We start from the raw sequence: 26,049 nt of genomic DNA on the forward strand, positions 1-26,049 counted from the left end.
TAAAAGCCAAGGGTGCAATGCAGTGTGTGTGCACACACACTTGTACACATATAGACTTCCACGTGTGTTACTTGACAATGTGTACACACCTCTTCTTTATAGGAATGGGAAGCTGGGGGCTTAACTGCCTTATGCTAAAGCCTTCCTATAGCAGAATTTGGAGCAGTATTAATAAGTGACAGTGGCCATGATTTGTCTTAGTTTGCATTAGGTTACTTAGTTTTTTTACTAACAAAGTACCTGGGACGGTGTAACTTATAAGGAACAGAAATTTATTTTTCACAGTTTTGAGGACTGGCAAGTCCAGGCCAAAGGGCTGGCACTTGGTCTGGTGAGAACCTATCTCTGTGTCCTCACAGGGCAGGAAAGCTCACACTGTCTAAATGCCCTTTTAAAAGGGTTTTAACTGCCAGGCGCAGTGGTGCACACCTGGTAATCCCAGTGGCTCAGGAGGCTGAAGCAGGAGGATCATGAGTTCAAAGCCAGTCTCAGCCAAGTGAGGTGCTAAGCAACTCAGTAAGACCCTGTCTTAAAAAAATACAGCTGGGGATGTGGCCAGTGGTCGAGTGCCCCTGAGTTCAATCCCCAATACCCCCTACCCCCAAAATGCATCTTAACTAGCATTGTGAGGCACACCTGTAATCTTGGCTACCCGGGAGGCTGAGATAGGAGGATTCCAAGTTTGAGGCCAGCCTGGGCAACTTAGCAAGACCCTGTGTCAAAGCTAAAAAATGGCTGGAGATGCAGTTTGCATTAGGTTACTTAGTTTTTTACTAACAAAGTACCTGGGAGTCCCCAGTAATACATTTAAAAAGGTGGTGGGGGATCTTTTAATCTCATTAAAGAGGGAGGTACCCCAAGGCCTAGTAAGAGGCTCTGGTCTTACTGCTACCACATTGGCAACACCATCATTCCGTCTGTGTTCTTACCCATAAAGAAGGAAGCAGGCATTGAAATGGCCTTGTTCTCTTTTTCACAAATTTTTCCCCAGTGAGCAATTCAGCAATCAGTTAAAAGCAAGGAGGGGACTTTCCCTCCACCTACAAAAAGCCCCAGGTCTGATTCAGGTGCCTGCAACATTACTGTCAAAGAACAGAGAAATTATCTGGCAAGGCAGACACAAGGAAATAAATTTAGCCCTGACAATATGTGTTGATTAAGTACTTGAATGACAACGGAACATGACAAAGACAAATGTAGGCTACTACCACTCGAGTCATTAATATATCAGAAACACTAATTTTTATAAATCTTTAAACTTCCCGGTTGGTGGCATTGGCACTTCTTGGCCTACTTTTTTTCCTGTGGAGCTGACATAAAGTCAGCATCAATGTCAGTTTCCATCCAGGAAGTTAAAAAACATCTACATCCCCAGTGGCTTTGATTAGCCACTGAAAACAAGTTTTAAGCAAGAGATAGATAACTGGGTGTGCTCAGCTTCAGAGGAGAGAGACGGGACACCTACTGGTGTATGCTGCTAGAGGGAAAAGTAGGAAGGGAGCATACCTTGTACAGAAGTGTGTGTGTGTGTGTGTGTGTGAGTGAGAGAGAGAGAGTATGGGGTCTAGAAAGTGAGAGAAAATGAAGGGAAACCATTCTCTGAAAAGACTACCCCACTCTCATCTTGGTAGCTAAAATTATTTACTGTTCAAACTTAAAGGGACCTTAAGGGTATAGGGTGTGCTATGGTTTGCCCCACCAAAACCCATGTCGGAGCTTGATCCACAGTGTAACCGTGTTAAGAAGTAGTGGACACTGAGAGAAGTGTGAGGTCTCCTGGGAGTTAGATCTCACCAGAGCCAGTTAAGTCTCAAGGGGCTGAATCCCTCATCTTCAGAGCCAGTAGGTACAAAGAAAGCAAGGTGACTTTCTCTTTCTTTCTCTCCTTCTCTTCCTTTCCTTTCCTTCTCTGTTTCTCTCTCTTTTTCATATGCACATGCTCCATCCACACACATTTGCTTCTTATGTCATGATGTAGAACAAAGCCCAGAAGCCAACCAGATTTGTCTGCTCCATCTTGTGCTTCTCAGATCCTAGAACCATGAGCTACAATAAACCATTTTCTTCATAACTTACCCAGTCCCAGGTATTTTATTATAGCAACACTAAACAAAGATAGGGCCCAAATACCCATTTTGCAGACAAGGACACTGATAATCAGAGGCAAAGGTATGGCAATTTAGCAGTTGACTCAGGGCTGGCATCTTGGGCCATAGATCCCCATTTCACCTCCTTTCCCGTTGAAAGCTGAAACAGCAGCGTAAGATATGAAGGTGGCTCTCCATGTCTATTTCTATCTTTAAATGCCACTCCAGCTAACCCAGGTGCCCTGTTCTCTTTCTGGTCTACAAGTTCCCTAGGTACTACGGCATTGCACCCAATCACCATGCCTCTATTGTCCATGGGATTCACATACAGTCTGATTTACTAATTCCAGCACACGTGCGTTGTCACCTCACATGCACAGCCATGCAGTGGCACTGCTGTTTGATCATTCACAACAAGAAAATGACACTAGAAGAGCTAGAAGTTACCTATGTCCAACACAACCATGGGTCCCAGTGTGGTGGGCAATGGCTTCCCCCAGGCTCTTGCCTTCTTCAGTCCACCTCTTCCTCCCCAATAACTCGAGTGCTGAGTGTGAGATTTAATAGTTACTGCTAATTTCTATTATTTTAATTAAGATTTCACACCCTTAATTATTACATAATCAGTTCAATTTTTGTGGTTTCCTCATTTATACAAATGACTCAAAGAAAGCTCAAACCACTTCATCTCTATATGGGCTACATATCTAAGGAGATGAGCTTGGCATCAGCAAGCTTTTGGGGACCTAAACATGTATGGTGAGTGAAGGATCAAAAACCAGGCCCATGTTTCAAAAATCTAGAAGAAAGGATTTTAAGTGTTTTTACCATAAGGAAATGATAAATGTTTGAGGAAGCAGATGTATCTAAACCTGTTTTAAACACTACCCATTAAACATTACTGAAATATCACATGGTACTCAATAAATATATCCAAATTTTATTTTTTGTGTATTAATTGAAAATAAATTTAAGTCAAATTTTAAAATGTAACTAAATAAATTCTATTTTTAGACTGAAAAAAAAAAAAACGGCCCAATCATACTCAGGCCAAAATCTATTTCATTAGAATAAACAGATTTTCAAATAAGTGAAAAGAAATAAGAAAGAAAGAAACCAACCAGTGAAAAGAAAATGATTAGACCTCTTCAAAAAATTCAGTGCCTTGATAAAATGCCATAAGAAAAAGAAATCAGTTTCTTACTGTAAAGGGAATTTTAAGAAAAAATAACTTGAATATTTGATGTATGGATTCAGTAAATTCATTTCTTTCCTCAGGAAGGGCCCAAGTCCATCATTTACAGCATTACACTAGAACACAAAGGGGACGGGGTGCATTGTGCTTTGTGGATTTGACATCTATAAATTCTTGTTTTCTTTTTGTTAAGTTTCTTCATTAGCCTAACTGATCCAGACAACCCCCTTACAGAAATACATTTAGACACATACATGCTAGCAAGTAGTTTAAAATGACGTTCTCTACTTTGGTGTGCTTTGAATAATTTCAGTTGCTGGATTTGGGTTATTACATCTAATATACCCAGCTAAAGGTCAAGAAGACCAACTGCTTTTGCAGGTGACAGTGGTTTAACTGTGTCTGATTTCCTGCCCTAGCAGTCTCGAAATTCTAGATCAAGTTGACTTAAGGCCCAATCTATCTTCTGCTCCACAAAAGGCACAGAATCATAAACCAGCCCTTTTAAGGTCGTCGGAATTAGCACTCAGAACTATGTTTTAAGTCCTTTGAATCCTATCTGTACAGAATTGTAAAGTGGGTTTCTGAAAAGCCAGATTTGCTGAAGTAGTCTCTAAAGCTCACTAATATATCAAAGAAAATAACCCCCTCTCTCAGATGTCTCTGAGGGTCAGGAAATACATTGGATTCTCCCAGTCTTCATTAAGCCTCTTTCTTTAATTCTGCATTTGTGCCTGACTCCTTGCCTCTCCAAAGGTTTCCATGGTACAAAATGCCTAAAGGACAGAGTCCATGTCCATGGGGAGCAGGCAACCTGCCACTGAAAAAAAATGGTGGCCACTTGGCAGTTACTACACAGTGGGTGACCCAGTGCCCTGGGAAGCTGGGTATAAACGCACGTTAGAGGGGCAATGACTCATCAGGAGACCATCTGCGTGGAAGATGAGCTCCAGCAGAAGGTTCCCTGACAAAGAGCCACTGGGAGGCAGCATCTGCCAGAATGGGTGACAGCTGTGTGTTCCATTAAGCCTGTCTCAGGAGACCTTTCTATCCCGATGAGAAAAACTGCAGACACTTACAAAAATACACCAAAATACTCACCTTCCATGAAGAACATATGGATAAGAAAAAATATGTGTGCATAGGTGTATGTATGTATATGTGTGTGTATGTATGTGTGTGTGTGTGTATATATATATACACACACACGTATCTATGGACTGACACAAGAGCTATAAAGACCATGAATGGCTTTAAAGGCTTCTTGAAACCATGCACTGGCACCAGGAAGAAAATGCTGATGGAATTGCCTTTTTATGGCCTGGTGACTACAAAAAAATGGGTAGAGACATTCCCCAGCTTCATAAACTCTTGACTGATGAACTACACAATTTTATAAGTTCTGAAACAGAGACTGCACCAGCTAAAAAGAATCTCGGCCCTCCATTATATGCCTTCAGTGCACAGTTTTACAAGTATTAAACAATAAAACAAGTAGAAGCAAGATTTTTTTAAATCAGTAATACTTTAAATATAAATTATTTGTGGATCTCTTTTTTCTCTCTATTAGCCAAGAGCCAAAGAATTCAAAGAGTATAACAAGAAAGCAATGACTTTAAGAATTGTGACAACCTTTGCCCCTTGAAAATTCAAAATGTGCCAGATTTCAAAACATTAATGTTTCAGGCATACTTCAGAAGGTGCTGGTTAAGGGAAATGGAGCCCATCCACTACTCACTCCACAGCCCCATCACACTCAACAGCATGTTTCAAGATCTCTGTCCAAGCTCCCAAGTCTTTGGCTTTAGCCCTGAAAAATCCCACCATAGGTGCCAAAACTTCTCTTTCCTATAAGGCTCAGATGCACTCTCTCCACCATACTCTCGAATAACCCTTGACCAGGGATTTCTGCTATGTCCCATGGATTCCATATTCCCAGTATCAACATTTCCCTGAGGCCTTAACGTTTTCCTCAAACATGTAGACAGGCTTCACTTTCAATTCGCAATTTCAGAGTTTGACTGGTGTCAGTGCACCCAAGAAATACCTTCTATACTCAGAGCTCTGCTTTCTATTCATCATAACTGTTTCACAGTAGATGGGGTAGAGAGAGAAGATGGGAGGGGAGGGGAAGGGGGATAGTAGAGGATAGGAAAGGTAGCAGAATACAACAGTTACTAATATGGCATTATGTAAAAATGTGGATGTGTAACTGATGTGATTCTGCAATCTGTATTTGGGGTAAAAGTGGGAGTTCATAACCCACTTGAACCTAATGTATGAAATATGATATGTCAAGAGCTTTGTAATGTTTTGAACAACCAATAAAAAAAAAGAAAAAAAAATAACTGTTTCACACTTCCTTCTCTCCTTCGCTCCCACATAACCCTCTGACACCCATTCAAGTCTCTCACATCGCAATGAAGAAAAGTAAAGCAAGTCTACTAAACTACCTTAAAAACAAAGCAGCTGAGGTACAGCTCAGTGGTAGAGTACTTGCCTAATATGCATGAGGCCCTGGGTTCAATCCCCAGCACCACCACCCCTCAAAAACCCCAAATTTATTAAAATCAGTAACATGAAAAGGGGCACTTTAAAATTCAAACTTATTTTTAGATAACTGCAAATTCATATGCAGTAGAGTAAGAATACAGAAAGATCCCAAATATTCCTCTTTACCCAGTTTCCCCCTTAGGAGCATCTTGAAAAACTACTGCACAATATCATAAGAAACGTACTGATCTGGATACAGTCAAGATACAGAACATTCCCACAACCAAAAGCATCCTTCATGCTGCTGCCCTTTTACAGCTGCACCTGCTTCCCTCTCACCTCACCTGCTCCTTCAGTCCTGGAAACCACTGATCAGTTCATTTCTCTAATTTTGTCATTTCAAGCCTGTTATATAAAAACAGAGCTATATAGCATGTAACCGACTGGAATTGGCTTTTGTTTTTGTTAGTATGAAGCCCTGGAGAGCCACCCAGGTTGTTGTATCCATAGCCTATTTCTTTTTATTGCTGAATGGTACTATGTGGTATAATGTCCCTAACCTACCTACTTTTACATCTGTTTTCTCCTCCTCCTTCCTGACACAATGGAGGAAGTGCTCTCCAGGTGCTCTGGATGTCCCAGTCCTGCATTTGCTTCTTTGGCTATCACGGGTATCACCCACACCATCCTCAACACCTTATGAGGCCATCCAGTGTCTCCCACAGCAGGACAGCTCTCTCTGGCCTCTTGTGTCTCTTCTAGCCCACACCTTTTATTTCTAGCTCCTTTCATAGCAAAACTTCTCAAAAGTGCTCTCTCTGCGAGCTCTAATTCCTGAAATACCATTTTCTCTTAATCCACTCCACCCTCACTTTGACCTGAACCACATTCATTACTTTCTCCAAGGTTACTCAGCAACCACGTGGCCAAATCCATTGACACGTTTCTATCTTCATCTTATGCAGCCAATATGTAGTTTGCCTTCCTTTCCTTTCAAAATGACGATTCTGCATCTGTGACTCCACGGTCCTACTTGTGTGCCTACATGCCTCACATTCTCTGGTTTCATTAACATCTACTTTTTTCCTAGTCTCCCCAACTTAGTGTCATGTTCCCCCTGCTTCTGTGCAGTTGGTCCCTGAGGTACTGTTCAGCAGTACTCTGTTTTTCCTAGCACCCCACCACCACATATCCATCAGCTGTGACCATCTGACTGGATCCTGGCAAAAGAATGTGAATTAAAATGAATCTCTCTCTCCCAGGTCAGGACTTTAAAGGGAACCCCTAACTAAAAAAAAAACATTTATTCTAGAACGATTTCACAAGCACAAAAAATAAACTACTATTGTATTAAGCTATTGATACTTTTTGCCCCAACCCATAACATTTTTATATAGGCATTCTTTTGATGGTTTACGAAAGTGAGGAAACTAGCAAGTATATGAGTATAGAACTTGTATTTAGGTGCAATATCTACTAAATACCAAAATTAACCATAAAATCATCATTTTATATGAATCTGAATATTTTCAAACTTGCTTAAACTAAGGAGATATTCAGGATGAGAAAGCTATTAAGTGCTATACAGTACTCTAACACAAGGGCCTCTGGATTAATTTTAAAGGAAAAAAATGTTTTCTAGGATTTTTTTCCTTTCCTTCTTCAAGTAAAATTCATTTAGAAATGCCTTACTTAAAATGTTTAGGTGTGTTGGGCTTTGTGGCCCATGGCCTATATCCCAGCAATCTGTGAGGCTGAAGCAGAGAATCACAAGTTCAAAGCTAGCCTCAACAACTTGGAAAAGGCCCTAAGCAACTTAATGAAACCGTGTCTTAAAATAAATAGTGGACTGGGAATGTCGCTCAGTGGTTAAGTGGTGCTAGGTTCAATCCCTGGTACCAAACCAAAAAAAAAAAAGGAAAAAAGGACAAAGAAAAGAAAAATATGCAGGTGTGATTCCAAATTGATTTTCATAGTTCAGAAAAGAAAAATTTCTCAACTCCCCCCAACCACCAAGATAAAACATTCTGACAGATTAGAAACTTTATTTTATACTGTCTACAAAGTTGATTTATTAGTACTATGTGCAAATTACATTCCTATATAATCTACAGGAAGAAAGAGACTCCTCTTTCTTTTATATTCCAACCCACCTGAATGCCCTTTGGAAAACAGAACCATCCTTACAAGGAAAAGAATCCTTCAACTTGACTGGTAGGGCTGAGACACACACCACAGCTGTGGAATGCAAGACAAAGATTTGGGGCACTCATCTGCATATCAAGAGGCCAGGCAAACCTACAATCCCTTCATCTTGGGAGGCTGAGGCAGGAGGATCAGGAGTTCAAAGGTAGCCTCAACAATTTAGCAAGGCCCTAAGCAACTCATCCTGTCTCTAACTAAAATACAAAATAGGCCTGAGGATATGGCTCAGTGGTTGAGTGCCCCTGAGTTCAATCCCTGGTACCCAAAAAAAAAAAAAAAAAAAAAAAAAAAAAAGCCAAAAAGCCAGGATCCAAGATCCTGAGGTTCTGTTCCTCATGCTGCAGCTTCCTCACTGTGAATGGTGGGGCTCATTACCTCATATCCCTGCCTACAGACTTAAGGGTCTCTAATGATTAGAATAATGCTTCCCTTTCTCATCAGGGGACTCCAAATCTCAGTCAATTTCTTTTTGTTGTTGTTGTTATAGATGGACACAATATCTTTATTTATTTATTTTTATGTGGTGCTGAGGATCAAACCCAGTGCCTCACACAGACGAGGCAGGCACTCTACCAATGAGCTACAGCCCCAGCCCTCAGTCAGTGTTTACACCATGCTCCTGGGTGCCTTTCTCAGGCCATAAAGACAGAAAACATCATTAGCCTCAAAAAAATAAATAAATAAATAAAATTATTTCCCCTCAGGCAGTGATAGGCATATCAAGCACTAGGTCTGTTGTTTAAATGTCAGCCCTGCAAAAAAGAAATAGCACTAATTGTTTCCTCCTCTTTTTTTTTTTCAATTTTTTTTTTTTTTTTTTTTTTTTTTAGTTATAGATGGACACAATACCTATATTTAATTTTATTTGGTTTTTTTTTTTAATGTGGTGCTGAGGCTCAAACCAAGTGCCTTACATGTGCCAGGCAAGCGCTCTGTCACTGAGCTACAACCCTGGCCCCATGTTTCCTTCTCTTTTAATGTAACATTCTTGGTGATTTAAAACTTTAGTTAGGGAAGTATGGGCCTTAGATTTTTCTTTATAAGGCTCTGTATCTTTTCTTTATAAGGCTCTAAATCGTTTACTTTGAACAAATATTATTAAAATATAGGTAAATGAAAACATCTTTACTGTAAAAGATATTTAAAAGAGAAAGATAAGAGAGAGAAAGAAAGAAAGGGAGAGAAACTAACTATGATAGTCTAAATTATGGGTCCCAATTCTTCTTTGTTTCAGTAGCATTATATCTCTGTATCTTTGCCAAGGAATCAAAGTGTCTGGAATATGCTTCCAGCCCTTGACTCTGGGCCACTGACACATGGCTTGACTATGTGACTTGCTTTGGCTGAGAGGAAATTAGCAGTTATGATGCTTACCGATGAACTTGTCCTCTCATGCTCCTGCAACTTACCAAAAGATCATGTCTTTGATAGATGCTGATCTAAGAAATAAGACAGACACATAGAGCAGATGTGGAGCCAAACGGCGTCCTGGAACCAAGTGCAGAAGAGCCAAGTATGGGCTCCACATCCCAGATGACCTTTGACCAATTGAGATTTTTTAAGGTATGTGGCTTCATTATTGTTAGGGAGAACTTGACACAGGACAAAGCTATTTTGAAATACATTCTCCATTTTAGAACAAGAGGCACCTCACAGTCACTCTGAATCAGCCTGGCCTAAATCCCAGACAAGACTCCATCATCATGCAAAGAAAGGAAATTGTTATCTGGGACTAGAATCCTGAAAATACCTCATTCAACATGGAACACTGACCACCTCAAAGAATGGAGTGAGGACCAAAAGGTCCCTTCCCTGACAATCCCCAGCAATGGCTTAGCTGCAAAAATTCCCCCACTCCCTCATGCCCTGGTACCTTGAAGACGGTTCTCAGTCTCCACTGGCCAGCCCCCACCGCAGGTTTGTCCCAAACCTGTGTTATTGCTGAGCTGCCTCTCTTCTTTATTTCCTTCATTTGGCTCTTTCCTTATAATTATCAGTGATTAATATATCACTGAATGGTACCAAAAAACTCAGGGGCAAACATTTTCTCATGGATTAAATGGCAGGATGTAAAAAAAAAAAAAAAAAGCCACAGTGTCCTTCATGTGCCCATGCAAGAAGGGAGCCAACCATCGTGCTAGTTTGAAAAATCTTCCTTGGCAGAGAGAAGTTGTTTTCCTCTCCCTCAAATATGCAATTATATAATTATAATTTTAGAAAGTCATAGGAAATATGCAATACTATGAAACCATTCAACAGTGGGACTTCACATTAAATAAATGTTATAAGACTCTTTCAATGTTAAAATAATTGTTACAATATTATTTTTAATGGTCACACTTGTATGCCACCTTATATGTATGCCATAATATGTTTAGTCAATACTCTGACCAGTATTTAGGTGATATGCAATTTTAATTATTATAAATGGTACTTCTTTAAATATCACTACAGTTAATTTTCTGCATATACTCATGATTATTTCCTTGTGATGAATCCCTAGAAATAGAGTTGCTGGGTTAACAAATGTAAATTTTAAGGTTTTTAATTTGTATTAATTGCCTAGTTTTCATTGACTTTTATAATTAAGGGAGCCAGAGCCTTACACATGAGTCAGCCCCAGATTTCAACTGAGCAAAGATTTTTCCACCTAGAAGTATTCTCATTAATCCTATTGGAACTTAGAGTTTATTTTAAACATCCTGGTAAGTATTATGTTAGGAACATCTCCCACCCCCCAGCACTGCCTTCACTGTGACTATGGACTGTGGAACCACAATGCCTGGTTTCAATTCCTGGCTCTGCTATTTACAAGCAACATGACTTCTGCAAGTTAATCAAAAAAGCACCTTCCTCAAAGGCACACAGAGATGTCATAAGAATTAAATAACTCAATAAATGTAGTTCCCTAATAGTAGTACCTGCCATGTAATAAGCTTTTAATGTTAGCTGTGATTATTGGTAGGGACAAATAAATAAATACATCATAAATCTTCCTTTTGAAGAGCTAAAAGTGGAGTAAACCTTATCAATGACAACTGGATGGTAAAATTTTCAAACAATAAACTAAGTCTTCACAAAAATCATAGTTTTAAGCAAAGTCAAATTCTGTCCATAAAAAGGTATTTGGAGGGGCTGGGGATGTGGCTCAAGCGGTAGCGCGCTCACCCGGCGTGCATGCGACCCGGGTTCGATCCTCAGCACCACATACAAACAAAGATGTTGTGTCCGCCGAGAACTAAAAAATAAGTATTAAAAAATTCTCTCTCTCTCTCTCTCTCTCTCTCTCTCTCTGTCTCTCTCTCTCTCTCTCTCTCCCCCCCCACACTCTCCCACTCTCTCTTTTTTTTTTAAAAAAAAAGGTATTTGGAGTAAAATTTAAGCAATGGGAAGCAGGTTCATCTTCAAGTAACAGAATAGGTTAGGCAAAGACTTCTGATGCAAGTTCAGTTTGAATTAATTTAACAATTGGATATGTCCCAAGATACATTTATAGTTTCCTGAAACTAGTGGAAACAGCATTTTTTTTTTTTTTTTTTAAGATCAGAGATGATGCTTCCTCCTCTGTGCCCTATCTAGCTCTGGCTTGACAAGAACTCAGTGAAGAACATAAAGTAGAAATCTACATAATAAGGGTACCAAACTGATTTTCATGAGCCTCTGCTTCCCATCAACTCCAAATCCTCCCAAATTCAATTACTTATATACATAATAGTAATAGCTGCCCATCACTGGGCTAAGTGCTTAGCACATATTACTTCATTAAATCCTTAGCTAAGCTATCTAGAGGACCAATTAAGAATGTTTTTCTCATATTCCAATACAAATTCCAAGGAACTGTTTTCAGAAACAAGCTGATGTTCAATGGATTTTCTAAATCTCTTCTAAGAATGATTAAACATTTTAAAAAATTAACTATACAAAGATAATTACCAAAAATTATTGTACAGCAACCTAATTGTGTAAGGATAAAATTGCTAGAGCTGCTACCATTAAGAAATGAGAACCAAATCTTTTTTTTTAATAAAGCTAAAGGCCAAATTTCATGCTTCAAGTCTTCTATCTGCAGCAAGACTTACACCTCTGCAGCACTTTAAAGCTTTCAAATAAACTGCTGTAGCACAAATGGTAAGCACAATTACTGTCCCTCCTATTGGACAAAAATACTTTAATCCAGGTGCAGTGGAATACACCTATAATCCCAGCAGCTCAGGAAGCTGAGGCAGAACGATCTCAACTTCAAGGCCAGTCTCAGCAACATAGTGAGATCCTTTAATAAAAAAAAATACAAAGGATTGAGGATGCAGTTCAGTGGTATAGCACCTCTGGGTTCAATCCTAATACAAAAAAAAAAAAAAAAAAGTTTAATCAAAGTAAATTTTCTAATTAAAATTAATAAACACAGGGTGTCTTTAAGATTTAATTTCCTTACCTATAAAATATAGATTAGACTAAATAATATTTAGACTGTTCCACTTAAAATAGCAAACAGTCTGCACTTACCAAAAAAAAGTAAAAAAAAAAAAAAAATGAGAAAAAGCATTAGTAGAACATCAGAAAGACTCAAGTGAAAACTTGTGCCTTAACCTCAGGGAAGCACAGTGGTGTTCGAGGACTGTGTTCCTCTAGCCGGAGGTCAGACCCTCCCACCCCCAGCACTGCCTTCACTGCGCCAAATGCTCCAACTCTACAGCCCATGTGGCAGCCGCATTTCTCTTCCCAGAAATTTCATCTTCAGAAAGTCAAAATCCATAATTCTTCAAAAAATGCGAGCATTTCAACTGCTTTTCCAGACGATTTATAAACTGGCAGACAAGACTGTGGTATGTAGACAAAACTCAGTCTCAGATTTAAAAAATAATAAGAGTTCCTCCAAAATATGTGTATTTAGAGAGAAAAGCAGTCTGATGAAATGAATGGAAACTAACATTTAGTGATTTTAAAGTTGAGTTTAATATGAAAATTTAAACGAGGAGTTTTTTAAAAGGTCTTTGTTTTAAAATATCTTAATTTGGCTATTTTTCGAGTTAAAGAAAGTGATTTGTGGGTTTTCTGGTTTTGAAAATTTTTAAGAATGTTTTTCAAGTTTTAAATTTATCTTTAGTTGGTGTCAAAACATATTGGAGAAAAGAAAGGCCTTTTAACAAATGGTACTAGGAAAACTGGAGTATCCATACATAGAAGAATGAACCTAAGTCCCTATCTTTTACCCTGCACAAAAGTCAACTCAAAGTAGATCAAGGATCTAGGCATTAGACCAGAAACTTTCCAACTGCTAAAAGAAAACACAGAGTGAATATTCCAACATATTGGTACAGACACCAACTTCCTTTTTAATAATCCTAAAGTATAAGAAAAAAAAAAAAACAAGAATCAGTAAGTGGGATGGCATCAAATTAGAAAGCTTCTGCACAGCAAAGAAAACTAAAGTATGAAGAGAGAGCCTAAAGAAATGGGACAAGATCTTGCTCACTAATATGTAAAGAACTCAAAGAACATCCCCCTGCCAACACACACACACACACACACACACACACACACACACACACACACACACACATTCCCCACACACAAAAAAAGACATTTCTCCAAATGGAGAAATACAAATGGCTAACAAATGTGTGTGTGTGTGTGTGTGTGTGTGTGTGTGTGTGTGTGTGTGTTCAATATTATTAGCAATCAGGGAAATGCAAAACTAGACTGAGATTTCATCTCACTCCAGTTAGAATGACATTCATCAAACATACAAACAATCATAAGTGCAGGCAATGATGTGGGTAAGAAAGTACACTCATACTTGTTGATAGGACTGCAAATTAGTACAACCACTATGAAAAACAATATAGAAATTCCTTAAAAGACTAGGAATGGAGTTCCCAGAAAAGCCAGCTATTCCACTCCTTGGTATTTATCAAAAAGATCTAAAATCATGTTATAGTGATACAGGCACACCAATGTTTACAGCAGCACAATTCACAATAATCAAGTTATGGAATCAGCCCAGGTGCCCATCAACAGATAAATGAATAAAGAAAAATACCATAAATATATGCAATGGAGTTTTACTCAGTCATAAAGAAGAATAAAATTATGGCATTTGCTGGTAAATGGATGGAACTGGGGACTACCCTGCTAAGTGAAATAAGCCAGACTTAGAAAGTCAAGGGTTCAATGTTTTCTCTCATATGCAGAAGCTATAGTAAAATAAGGAACAAAACGGGGTGAGAGCATCCCATGTAGATAAAAGAGATCAGTAGAATAGAGGAAAGCAATAGAGGAGGAGGGATGAGGGACAGGAAAAGAGAGAAAATATAGGATGAAACTGACCAAATTATGCTATGTACATATATTCATATATCACAATGAATTTTATGTATAAAGCACCAATTAAAAAAAAACAATAAACAAACAGAAGGAAGACCAGTAGAGTAGAAGTAGGGGGATGGAGAGGAAGGAAAATAGGGAAGAAGAAGCCTGGGGAACTGAAGTTGGACAAATTATATCCTATGCATATATATGTCAAAGTGTGTAACTATAATGTACTAATAAAAACATTTAATATGAGTTTTAATTGACACATAATTGTAAACATTTATGGGCTACATGATGATATTTCAACATAGTTACACAATGTATAATGATCAGATCAGGGAAATTGGCAGATCCATCATCTCAGACATTTATCATTTCTGTTAGGAACATTCAGAATCTTCTTTAGTAGCTCTTTTTAAACTATACAATTAATTGTTGTTAACCATATTTAGCCTATTGTGCTGTAGAATATGAGAAGTCATTCTTCCAATTTAACTGTACCCTGGTGCCTATAAACTCTCTCTAACCTCCCCTTCCCAGGCTCTGGTAATCACTATTCTATTCTCTAATTCTGTGAGACCAGATTTTTAATCATTCACATTTAAGAGCTTTTACTGATTAGAATGAATTGGACATAACTTTCCTATGTTCATATATGAATACATGACCAATATAATTCTTCATCATGCACAACCACAAGAATGGGAAGTTATGCTCCATGTATGTATAATATGACAAAGTACATTCTACTGTCATGTATAACTAAAAAGAACAAAAAAAAATTTTTTTTTAAAGAGCTTTTACTGCTGTCTCATAAATAACATGCAGTATGTATTTTGGTGCCTAACTTGACTTTTTTTAAAAAATTAACTATAACAATGAGTTAAACATGGGTGAAAGATTAGAATATACTTCACAAAATAAGATCTATTAATGTCCAGTAAGCACATGAAAAGATGTTCTACTTCTCTAGTTGCAGTAGTGTGGATCTGGAATGTCCCCCAAAGATCCATGTACTAAAGGCTTGATACTAGTGTGGTGCTAGCAGAAACTTTAAGAGATGGGACCTAATGGATGGTTTTCAGATCACTGGGGGGTTGTCCTTGAAAGGAAAGGTGTAGGCCCAGTCCATTCCTCTTCCTTTCTTTCATTCTGCACCTTGGTGTGCTGCCACAGGCCCAAAGCTATGATACCAATTGACCATGGACTAGAACCTCTAAAACTAAGCTGAAATAAACCTTTTCTCTTTTTAAGTTGATTATCTTGGGTATTTCTTACAGTACCAGAAAGCTAAAAAACAAATAGTCAAAAAATACAAAAGAAAAAACACAAAATGATAAGATTATATACCATGAAAACGGCCAAACTTACACAGACTGGGAACACCACAGATTAGTAAGGAAGTAGAGTGATTGGTTTATTCATTCATCATTTTTGGTTGTAGAAAATGGCACAGTTATGGAAAACAGTTTGATAGTTTCTTATGAAGTTAAATAGTACAGACACAAACATTAAACACTTAACTACTGATGGAAACAACATTGGCAAATCTTTAAAACAATATGCTGAGCAAAAGAAGCCATAGTATATGGTTCCATCTATATAAAACTCTTCAGATAAATCTACAGTGACAGACAGCAGATATATGGCTGCCATGGACCCAGAGACTAGAGGATGAGGTGAGGGCTGGTATTAAGCAGAAAGAACATAGGAAACATTTTATATTTTGATCACAGTGGTGGTTACACTGGTGCATGAATTTCCCCAAATTCATACATATGTACATGCACAATGGGGACAGTTCATTGTATGTCAGTTATATTCATTAAAGTTGAGTAATAAAAGCTCCAATTTAAGTATTTTCTGGATTGAATGAGATTGTACCCAACAGTCTGCAGGCTGATTTTCTCACATGAAACCCTGTGGCCATCCAGGACCCTATCAGAGAAGCACAATCCTTCCCTGATCCAAGCCACTCATGACTCACCAGTCAGGGCTCCTCCCAGGCTCCCACGCCGCAGCTGCCTTCCATCCTCACTCAGCTGTCTTTTATACTTCAATGACTTGCCAGGACCAGAAGCCACATCTGGGTTGCTGCATTTCCGAAATGGCATGGGTGGTGGGGACAGGATATGATCAAGCTGTACACAGAAGGACAGTAGCAACATTTAGTGGGGACATTAGACACAACCTAGAATCAAAGACGCTGCTCACACTGGCTTCCTTTCTTATCCTCCTCTAAACCCCCCTTCCTCCTAACCCTGTTTTTCACTTGATACTTAGAAAATTCAGGATTTCATTATTTTGTCTTTTATCTGAAAGACAGTCTCACTTGCTTCAAAATCTCAGTAACAGGATTTTGAATGCAGGTCACAACATACTAGTGGGTCATGAAATCAAGTTGAGTTGTTTGTAATCAGTATTTTTTAGTACAACAGAATGGAAATTATCACTGTCCAATGAAGAAGGGAAAGTACTGTTTCATGGAATTTTTGACTGAGTTATGTACATGCATATATGTGTTTTCTATTCTCCTGTATAAATAAAATATGTCTTTCTTTAGACCATGGTCCCCTCAGCCCAAACTGAAGCATATAGCTCTATAATGAAGCAAGATATGGTCTTTAGTTGGTCACAAAAGAAAATTCACGTATTGCTCACAAATATAAGTTCAGGAGAGAGATTTCTGAGCACCATAGCCCTTAATGGAAATCAATACATCCCTACATCACTTCATGGCTTTTAAAAAGAAAACCTGTCATGAGAATCAGAGAAACCATATCCACTTCAAGAGACAGCTTTTTACAAAAGAATCCCTTGTGTCACAACACTTATTTCAAGATCTGTTCTGCTTTTATAAGAAAATCTTTCAGGGGCTGGGATTGTGGCTCAGTGGTAGAGCGCTTGCCTAGCACGGGCAGGACCCAGGTTCGATCCTCACCACCACATAAAAATAAATGCATTGTGTTAAAAAAGAAGAAGAAGAAAAAAAGAAAGAAAATCTTTCATACTTGAAAAGTGCTGACCTTCTGGATGTTCACCTCAGAGGTAGTACAAATGCATATATATGCGTCTAGATAGTCACAAAGGATAAAAATATTCATGTGTGTGCATGTACACACACATGCACATATATATCCAGGTCATTATTAAGGATATGCAAAAAGATATTCAGATATTTGCAGAAATTCCAATTATCACAGAAAACGGCTATCTTTGTAGAAATGTTAAAACATCGCAGAGGGTGGCAATGCTCAATGCCAGGCATTTTAAGGGATGTTTCACTAAGACTTGTTCTGCTTTCATGGGGAAAGTGCTGCTCCCATGGTTACACCCATCTGAATTCTTTCATATTAAGACCATCACAAATGTATTTATAAAAAGAAATTCAGAGATAGGCCATCCATCCACTTGTTGTCTACACCACTGTACCACATTCAACACCATTGCACAGTAAGAAACTTGATCTTGCTTATGAATATCCCCTCCCAAGTTAGTTTAGATAGAATAGACATCACTGGTTGCTAGACACTGTCCACTTTTCTCCATGCTCAACTGGGCTCATTAGTGACAACCAAAGGCTCAATTTCAAGAACTTCTCATAAACACTGGATCATACTCCTGGCCAGCTAGTACTTTACTATATTTCAACTTCCAATCAGAATTTTAGTGAAGGGCCCTTGAAAAACTAGGAGTTCATCTGTTCCAGAATCAAAGCCAGATCAGGAGGGGAAAGGAATTCAAGAGTGAACTTTTAAAAGAAACAGCCCTTACAAATGGGAAGTTATACTTATTGCAAAATATTTGCCGAGACTGCTGTTCATTACATCAGTGTCCTACTTAGAAAGGCCTCCAAGGAAGAAATTCCGTCTACCCTCAGATATTTTGCCCTTAAATTTTGTAGTTGAAGAATTGTAGCCAAGGAAACCTGGACAGTTACCTTTTGGTTACTAGAGAAGGCAGAATCCAATCCATGGTTCAATTGTAGTCAGACCATCACACAACGCAAATGTTATTTTTTCCTTCTTTTTGGTTCCACATTATGTCCTTACCCCAATTTTTCTTTCCTGCCATTTTTTTTTTTTTACTTTGAAAAATGTCAGAAGAAAACTTGAAATTATGGAAAAGTGGTTATGAGTAAACGCAATTAGCACCTGCACTCCACTGGCCAATGATGAACTGCTAACTTTTACCACACTGCCTTTGCTTTCTCTCCCTCTATCCATGCACACACATGTACACACACTCATGTAAGCAGTGGGTATTAGCTGCAGATTATGGGTCTTCACCCATAAACACATTAGCATGCCTCTTCTAAGACTATGTGATATTCTCTTAAATTCACCAATACTCTATTCTACATATCCTTACGAGATTCCTCAAATCTTTTGTGAGTAATGTACAGTATAAATACCAGAAAAAACATAAAAAATCAGGCTGCACAATGTAGACTTAACATTAGTTTAAAGCTGCTCTTCTCCAGTACAAGGAAACTTGCAGCCACAAGGTGGCAATGTGCCATAGACATTCAACAAAATGTTCCGTAATATCTACTAGTCCTAGTCAATGCACTCAGAATGGATGACCGCCGCTCAAAGCAATCAAGCAAGTTAGGGTCTATTCTTCTAAGTTATTTTCTCTTAATTACTAGTGGCAGCTGCATAAAATACAAATATTTATTGTTCAAGGTTCATCAGCTTCTGCTACTTATTTTTCACTCAGTTTGCAGAATTACAATTAATTACTCAGGGGAAGATTGTTATATTACAAATTAACAGAGGGTGGAAAAATAAGTGGAAGGGAATTATTCCTAAATAAGGAATTATGTAATTTCCTTGCAGATTTCCAACCGAGTCATAATATGTCTTTCTTTTGAAAAAGAAGGAATTCAACAAGAAGGTGTAGGATAAAGAAAAAGAATCTCTTTCATCACATATATACATATATAGCCACAAGCTATTAGTCCATAAGCCAGGGTTTTAAATAAGAATCACCACCCCAAGAGAAGCATATTATTTTAAATCTGGGGAAATTGAGGCAGTGAACTATGAGGGCTGCAAATGTTTCAAACATACTATGAGCAGAAAAACCAATAAGAATAGTGCAGTGCTCCAGGATCCCATTTCCTTCTTCCTATCAGTTCACACTCCCAAGGGCTTTCTTTAAATAGATCATTTTTCCAAATTTGTTATGTTGTCAGTGGCTTTCGTATTCCTTTTACAATTAGTCAAAAGATTCTTAAAAGGGTCTACTGCAGCCCCACAATTTATTTGCCATTTTTGTCCTGATTTAAACACTCACAATCCCTTTAAAAACATTCCATCACACCCTAGAGCTTATGGTGCATATCAAACATGTCATTTTGGACATTGCTCTTTAACTGATTTCAGTTTAATATTTTCCAACTTTTCCAAACTCCCCCAGCACTCACACTATAAGGGGTTTAACTAAAGATGGAGGTCACCTTGAAACTTTCACTGATGCTCAAGGGCATTAAAGCCTGGACTTGTTCCACTTGCTGCTGCAAACATTTGCAATTTCCCTCCCTAAGCAAACAATCTCTAGAGCCAACTCCTGGAGAGCCAGATCCCATTGCCTGGTCATCTAGCACACTGCTAGTCACAGATATCCAGAATTGAAATATATTCTCCAGAAATATGTCCTTATTTCATTCGCCAATAGTAAATATTGATTCTTGGTGAATGGATTTGCTGAAAAACTCCTACATTTGTTTCGCAAACCCCTTTAATTCCAACATGAGCCAGAATAAAACACAAAACATTGAAACTGTGCATTTGCACATTACTGAACTTAAGAAATCAGATAGATGGGGTGTAGCATACTTCTACATGTGAGTGATGAACAACTGCTCTTAGTTAGCAGTCTGCTGCAGGCAATATAAATCATCTAAGGGACACAAGGTGCATAAACAAGGTAAATCTGAAGCAAATTTAGGGGAAAGTTTCCAAAATTATCAGTCTTGTAACAATGATAATCATATAGAATTTACAATAATAATAAAAGTAAGAGTTTTTCATCTGTATTTTCTGTATTTGTCATCCTAAGATAGTGTTTGCTGTTTTACAAACTATCAGGCTGAGAAAAAGAGAAGAATCTACTATGATTATATGTGGCTTCTCTCATCAATGAAGATAAATTACACATAAAGCTGAATCATTTATGAGGCTGGATCAATTTTAAGTGTCTTTCCCATCACCACCACCATCCTGTTCTTGGGTTTCTTTTTCTATGGCTCTATGCCCAAGTACTATCATCTATCTACCTCTAAAAGGCAAAACTGGCCACAAACATTGAACTTTTACTTAACTATTTTCTCCAACCTCATCTCCAGACATCATCATGAGTTATCCAATACATTTTAAAATATTGACAGTGAGCATATGAATAGAAAGAAAAAGATTTTTCCAATTTCACTGAATGCAACACCATTTCTTCTAGCTAGTGGGGTCATAAATTTAAAAAATATTCTTAATTTCTCTTTCTCATCCCATATCCAACCAGTAAATCCTCTACCTCAACCTCTAAAATACACCCAATAATCCAGTCACTTGAACACTTTTACCAGTAGTAGCATCGGTTCTGTTATCATGATCCATCTTACAATGGCCACTGTGGCCTCAGGACAACTACCAATGACCCTTCTGAAACACAAGCTATGTGCTCCAACTAGGACTTCTAGAACTGCTCCCTTCTCTGCTGCAGTCCTCCCAAGGCTATTCCTTCATCCTGACCAAACCCAGTGTCTAGACAGTGACCTACAAGGTTCTACCACCTCTACTCCCAGCTCTCTGACCACAGTATCCTCCATTCCACTCAGTCCATCTTGGTCCCTAGCTAGACCTCAGATGCCGCAAGCATCTTTCCAAGCAAGACATTACATCTATCATTTCTTCTCCCTGAAATACACCCCAGATATTAGCTATTGTGCCTCCCATACCTTCCAGGTCTCTACTTACATGCCATCCTTTGTAGGAAGCCCTCTGTAACTACCCATGTGAAACAGCATGCCCACCACTTCATTCCTTTTTCTTTTTTTTTCATAGCATCTACTTTCACATGACACAGATTTTTTTTTGGACTTGTTTCTTGCCATTCTTCTGCTAAGATAAAAACTACATGAAATTAGGCACCAGTCTGCTCCATCCCCAAAACAGTGCCCACTAACTAAAAGGCACCCCATAAGTATTTGCGGAAGGAACAAATGAATTTTCAAATCTCTGGTATTCAGTTAAAATATAACAATAGGAAAGAAATAAAAAACGCATGCCATAAAGAGCTTTCATTGTTGAAAAATAGATATATATTAAATAATATCCAAGGTGAAATGCTAAAATGAGTCTCCAGTACTTTGACAAAACTGAATGCTTCATGTATGAAAAAGACCCTTAGGTTATGGTAAATGGCATCTTTTCAAAGAGTCTTTTCTATATACCAAACTAATATGCTAATTTTTTAACAGGCCTACCTCTGAAGGTGATTCCTAAATAATGAATTGTTCGACCTTTTAACTATACCCCTACTAGCATATTCACTTGTGTCTATCAATCCCACTTTTCCCTAGCCCCATTTCTCTTTTCTATAATTCTGCATTCATTCCCAAGATGTGGCATATGCATTTAAAAGACCCATCCAGAATGCATGTGCCCTAAGGCCAAAGTTCATTAGTTCAAAGGGATTACCAATGTCATCTGCATATATGATGGTGGCTTCCTGGAAGTCTTCTTTGTGATTAAAAAAAAGAGAGAGGAGAGAGACTAACTAGTAACACACGTTATGAATACATTGTTCAGTTATTCTATTTCTTAGAATACTAAATATTTGATACGAAAATATCTGAATTATGAAACAGCACAGACTAGGCTTGTAATCCTAATTAAACATATTCTCTCTCCCATCACCACCAAAAAAAAAAAAAATCAAATAGGCAAACTAAAATGACTTTACTGTATTTCACAATTGGATTTTATTTACGTTTAAACCAATATCTAAAATCAATATTTTAAATTTTGATATAACAGACTTCTATAGTTAAGAGAGTAATTATTGAATTCATACTAATTCCACAGTGGTTAGGAGCTAAGACTAGAGATAACTAGGAATATCCTAATTAAGATACTTAACTCTTTCTGTACCTGTTTCCTCATCCATAAAATGTTAGTGACAACAGTATCTACTTCCTGAGGTAGCTAGTCACATTTGTAAAGCACTTTAAACCTTGCTTGGCACTTGGTGAGTGCCCAAGGAATACTCACTGCAGTTACTACGAATGTTTCCAAGGGCAAAGCCACCTCTTTCATTGTATAGCTGAACACATACTTCACCACAGATAATTTGCAAGACAATTAAACTTACTGCAATTTTACCAAGGTCTTTGTTTATACAGCAAAAGTGAAAATTTGGTCAAAATTTCTGTACAATTATTTAGTCCAGATGCTTGTATTCTGGAGCACAGAATTCCCAAGGTGTAATCTCCCACACAATGGGCATCTTCAGCATGTTTTCTCATGAAGTGGCACATACAGTGGCCCTTCTTCTTGACGAGTAACCAAAAATATTGTTAGTCACTGTCACTACACTTCGAGGCTCAAGCTCAAGTCCCCCACTCTGCCTGGCAAAGCATGTAGCTTTCCATGTACCTGGCCTTTACCAGTGGCACCTCTCAGATACCCTTCCCTCTGCTCTCTAGTACTCAAGGAACATAGAAAAGAAGAAAGCATTCATTGTTCTCTGTACTGCCTGAAGAATAGTAGCACACCTTTCCTGGCATCCTAAAATCTAACTATAGACTTGAGTTAGACTACTGGGAGAGTGACAATCCTAGACCACATTGTACTGGGGCCCATTTATTGATTTTGCTGACATTCAGTTTGGATTATGCTGCCCAGAACACTTGCTTCCATTTAATGATATTGTAAAAAACAGCCCTATAAATCTGGCTGCTCAGTTCTATAAACATGTAAGGAAAGGCCTATAATACACTGTATCCTCCTTGTCAGGATTCATCTCTTTCTATGAATATTTATTAAGCAGCTGTGTGCCAGGTACTGCTCTGGGCACAGCAGTGGGCAAAACAGCAATCAACAAAACAAACAAAACCCCCTGCCCACCGGGAGCTTCATTCAAGTTGCAGAGAAAAACACTTATAAAAATGCCTTTCAGTTCTGTGCACTAGAACTAGTGGTGCTGATGTGGGGCTCTGGTCTGGTTTTATTCTAGGCACCCCTTGAGTCAAACAAATAGTCATGTTTCTGTTCTTCAGTTGAGAGAACTCCCCAGGAAAAACCTATAATCACGAAATTTCCAACCAAGACTTCGTGGATCCTTTAGCTCCACAAATCTTAGTTCAGACTTCATTCTCCTCTCCAAAGCAGTGGTCTCCAACTGGTGCTGATTTTGATGTCATCCCCATCCTCCAGATGACACAAACAATGTTTGGAGCCATTTTGGGTTGTCACAACTTAGAGCAGTGTGCTGGTTTTCTACTAATCATAGGCCAGAGATACTCCTAAATATCCTACCATGCACTGGACCAGCCCCTCCCAATAAAGAGTTGCCCAGCCCCAAATGTCAATAATACCACTATTGAGAATCACTGCTCTATGCCTACTTTCCTTTTTGTCTGCCTTCACCCATTTTTTAAGTTATTCATCTTGCTGAGTTATGTGATTACAGTTCATCTTAAAACCTTTTGAGAACAAGAAAGTGAATGAAGAGCATAGATAGAATTTTAGCAAAAATAGTTCATTTCAATGAGACTTGGTAAGCGATCGTTTCCTAAGTAATGCTAATTGATGCAAACAATTTAACGGTTTTAACAATTTTACTCCATTCACTTTCTTAATAAACATCCACATTTTGAGAAATGATGCATTGATAGAATGTGTTTAACCTGGAAAGTGTCTAGCTACCAATATTGCTTTCCATCTTTGGCCTTGTAATTAATTCTTGGAATAACAAACTTCAATTAGCAATGTTAAATTCGTTTCAGAAATGTCCTAAAGTACATTATTAGATCAAACTACAAGGGCATTCACCTACACAGAGCTATACCACCAGTTTCATCTCTTAATTGATTTTCTTTCTTCCCTTCCAAGAGAAATATGTAAATTAGCAATTTGATACACTATCTTACTTTTGTCTGTCAACTCAACTTCAAGAAAGTCAATTCCTTTGCTCATGAATGTGTCTACACACACACACACACACACACACACACACACACAGCAACCACAAGCAATATAATATCATTATCGCCCAAGGACAGAGCAACACACAGCAGGCATTTAATTGGAATAAATTCAATAGTTGAAAGATAAGAAAAAAAGTTAATATTATTTTACAAATTTTAGAAACATGGCATTTATGTGTATAGTTTTCAGACTATGACTCAATTCTGAAATTTGGCTTAGGGACAATGTCACTTGGGGAAACCAGAGTATACTAATTTAACTGTGCATATGTATCACCTGTTTTCTTGTCACTTTAATATTGTAGATGTTTCCCTGACCTTTATTTAGGTATCTGATCTATGCCTGAAGTTGTTTACTTATCTGAAGTCATTAAATTCCCCTGATACTCTCCTGTCCCCATCAGCAATGTAACTAAAGATTCTGATTGTGGTTAACAAGCAGGAAGAGAATATATTTCTCATTTATCTTCCTTCTGTTTAAAGTCAAAGTGGAAAATTCCCACACAACACGACAAAACTTGACATTATGTGCCCACTTCCCACTTTTTGTGACAGAGAGACTCCCAGTTAGGCAGTGTTATTAGTCTCATTTTACCAAGGAGGAAACAGATGCAGAAAGATTAATCAAAGTTTTTGCGTTGACTAGAGGTACCACAATGAATCAAGTCTGAGATCCTGAACTCCAGAGCCCACATTCCTTCCGGTGTTCCAAACTGTCTCCCACACAGGGGATCACAGTGGTGAGGGACATGAAGCCCAGAAAGCTAATGTTGTTAATGTCCTCTTATAACTCCAGGCTGGGAATGCTCCCCACAAAAGATCAGTTTCTTTGATTCTGGCATTGATCAGTCCAGATGATCAGCTTAAACTGAATTGGTGGCCCACACAAGTAGTTTCCTTAAAACAGAATTACAGAATCACAAAATATTAGCAGTAGAAAGAACTTTAAAAAATCATCTGTACTCAAATTTCTTGGCTTTCCTGGAAGACTATGGCCCAGAGAGTCAATTGATCATGTTTACATAGAGAGCTGTTGTATGAATTGAGACCAGAACCCAAATTCCTGAGCCTACTGCACTCTGCTCCCATACCCACTTTACTTCCCACAGCCCCTCAGTCTTCATCACTGTATTATAATCAACTTGGATGATTCACAGTGGTTTTCTATTCATAATGCTCTATTAACCCAGAGTTGCTAAAAAAAAATAAATATTTTTTTTTAGCCAAATGTTTATTATGGGTTAGGCAATGTGCTAAGGGTTGAAGATAGAAAAGAGAAAAAAAAAAAATGCAGGCATCTTTCTCAGGGCACTTCTATCCCAGACCACTGACACAAAACCACAATCACAAAACAATATGGCAGAGGTCTGGATAGAGTTGGGTAGAGGAGAGAGTAGGGCTTTGAGCAGAGTTGTGGTGCTGCACCTAGTTAATTGCTTTTCCTTTCTATGTTGGCAGAACAGTGCTGATGTTAATTAATGCCTTGACTTGCATTAAATTGCATAGATTATGGTCCTCAGTCACACAAAAGCCAGTATGAGAAGGGA

At 38.2% G+C, this 26,049-nt stretch overlaps 1 protein-coding gene across 3 annotated transcripts in view; it reads right to left on the reverse strand.

Annotated features, from left to right (window-relative positions):
* The window catches only part of Mast4 (microtubule associated serine/threonine kinase family member 4), a 552,573-nt gene that overhangs the window by 384,046 nt on the left and 142,478 nt on the right, over positions 1-26,049 (reverse strand). For all 3 annotated transcript variants that reach the window (XM_076857186.2, XM_076857189.2, XM_076857185.2), the window contains exon 2: positions 16,280-16,433. In XM_076857186.2, coding sequence (XP_076713301.2) covers positions 16,280-16,433 — 154 coding nt within the window. The remainder of the gene's footprint in view (positions 1-16,279; positions 16,434-26,049) is intronic.

The sequence above is a fragment of the Callospermophilus lateralis genome, chromosome 5, assembly GCF_048772815.1.
Source record: "Callospermophilus lateralis isolate mCalLat2 chromosome 5, mCalLat2.hap1, whole genome shotgun sequence".
NCBI classification, from domain to species: Eukaryota; Metazoa; Chordata; class Mammalia; order Rodentia; family Sciuridae; genus Callospermophilus; species Callospermophilus lateralis.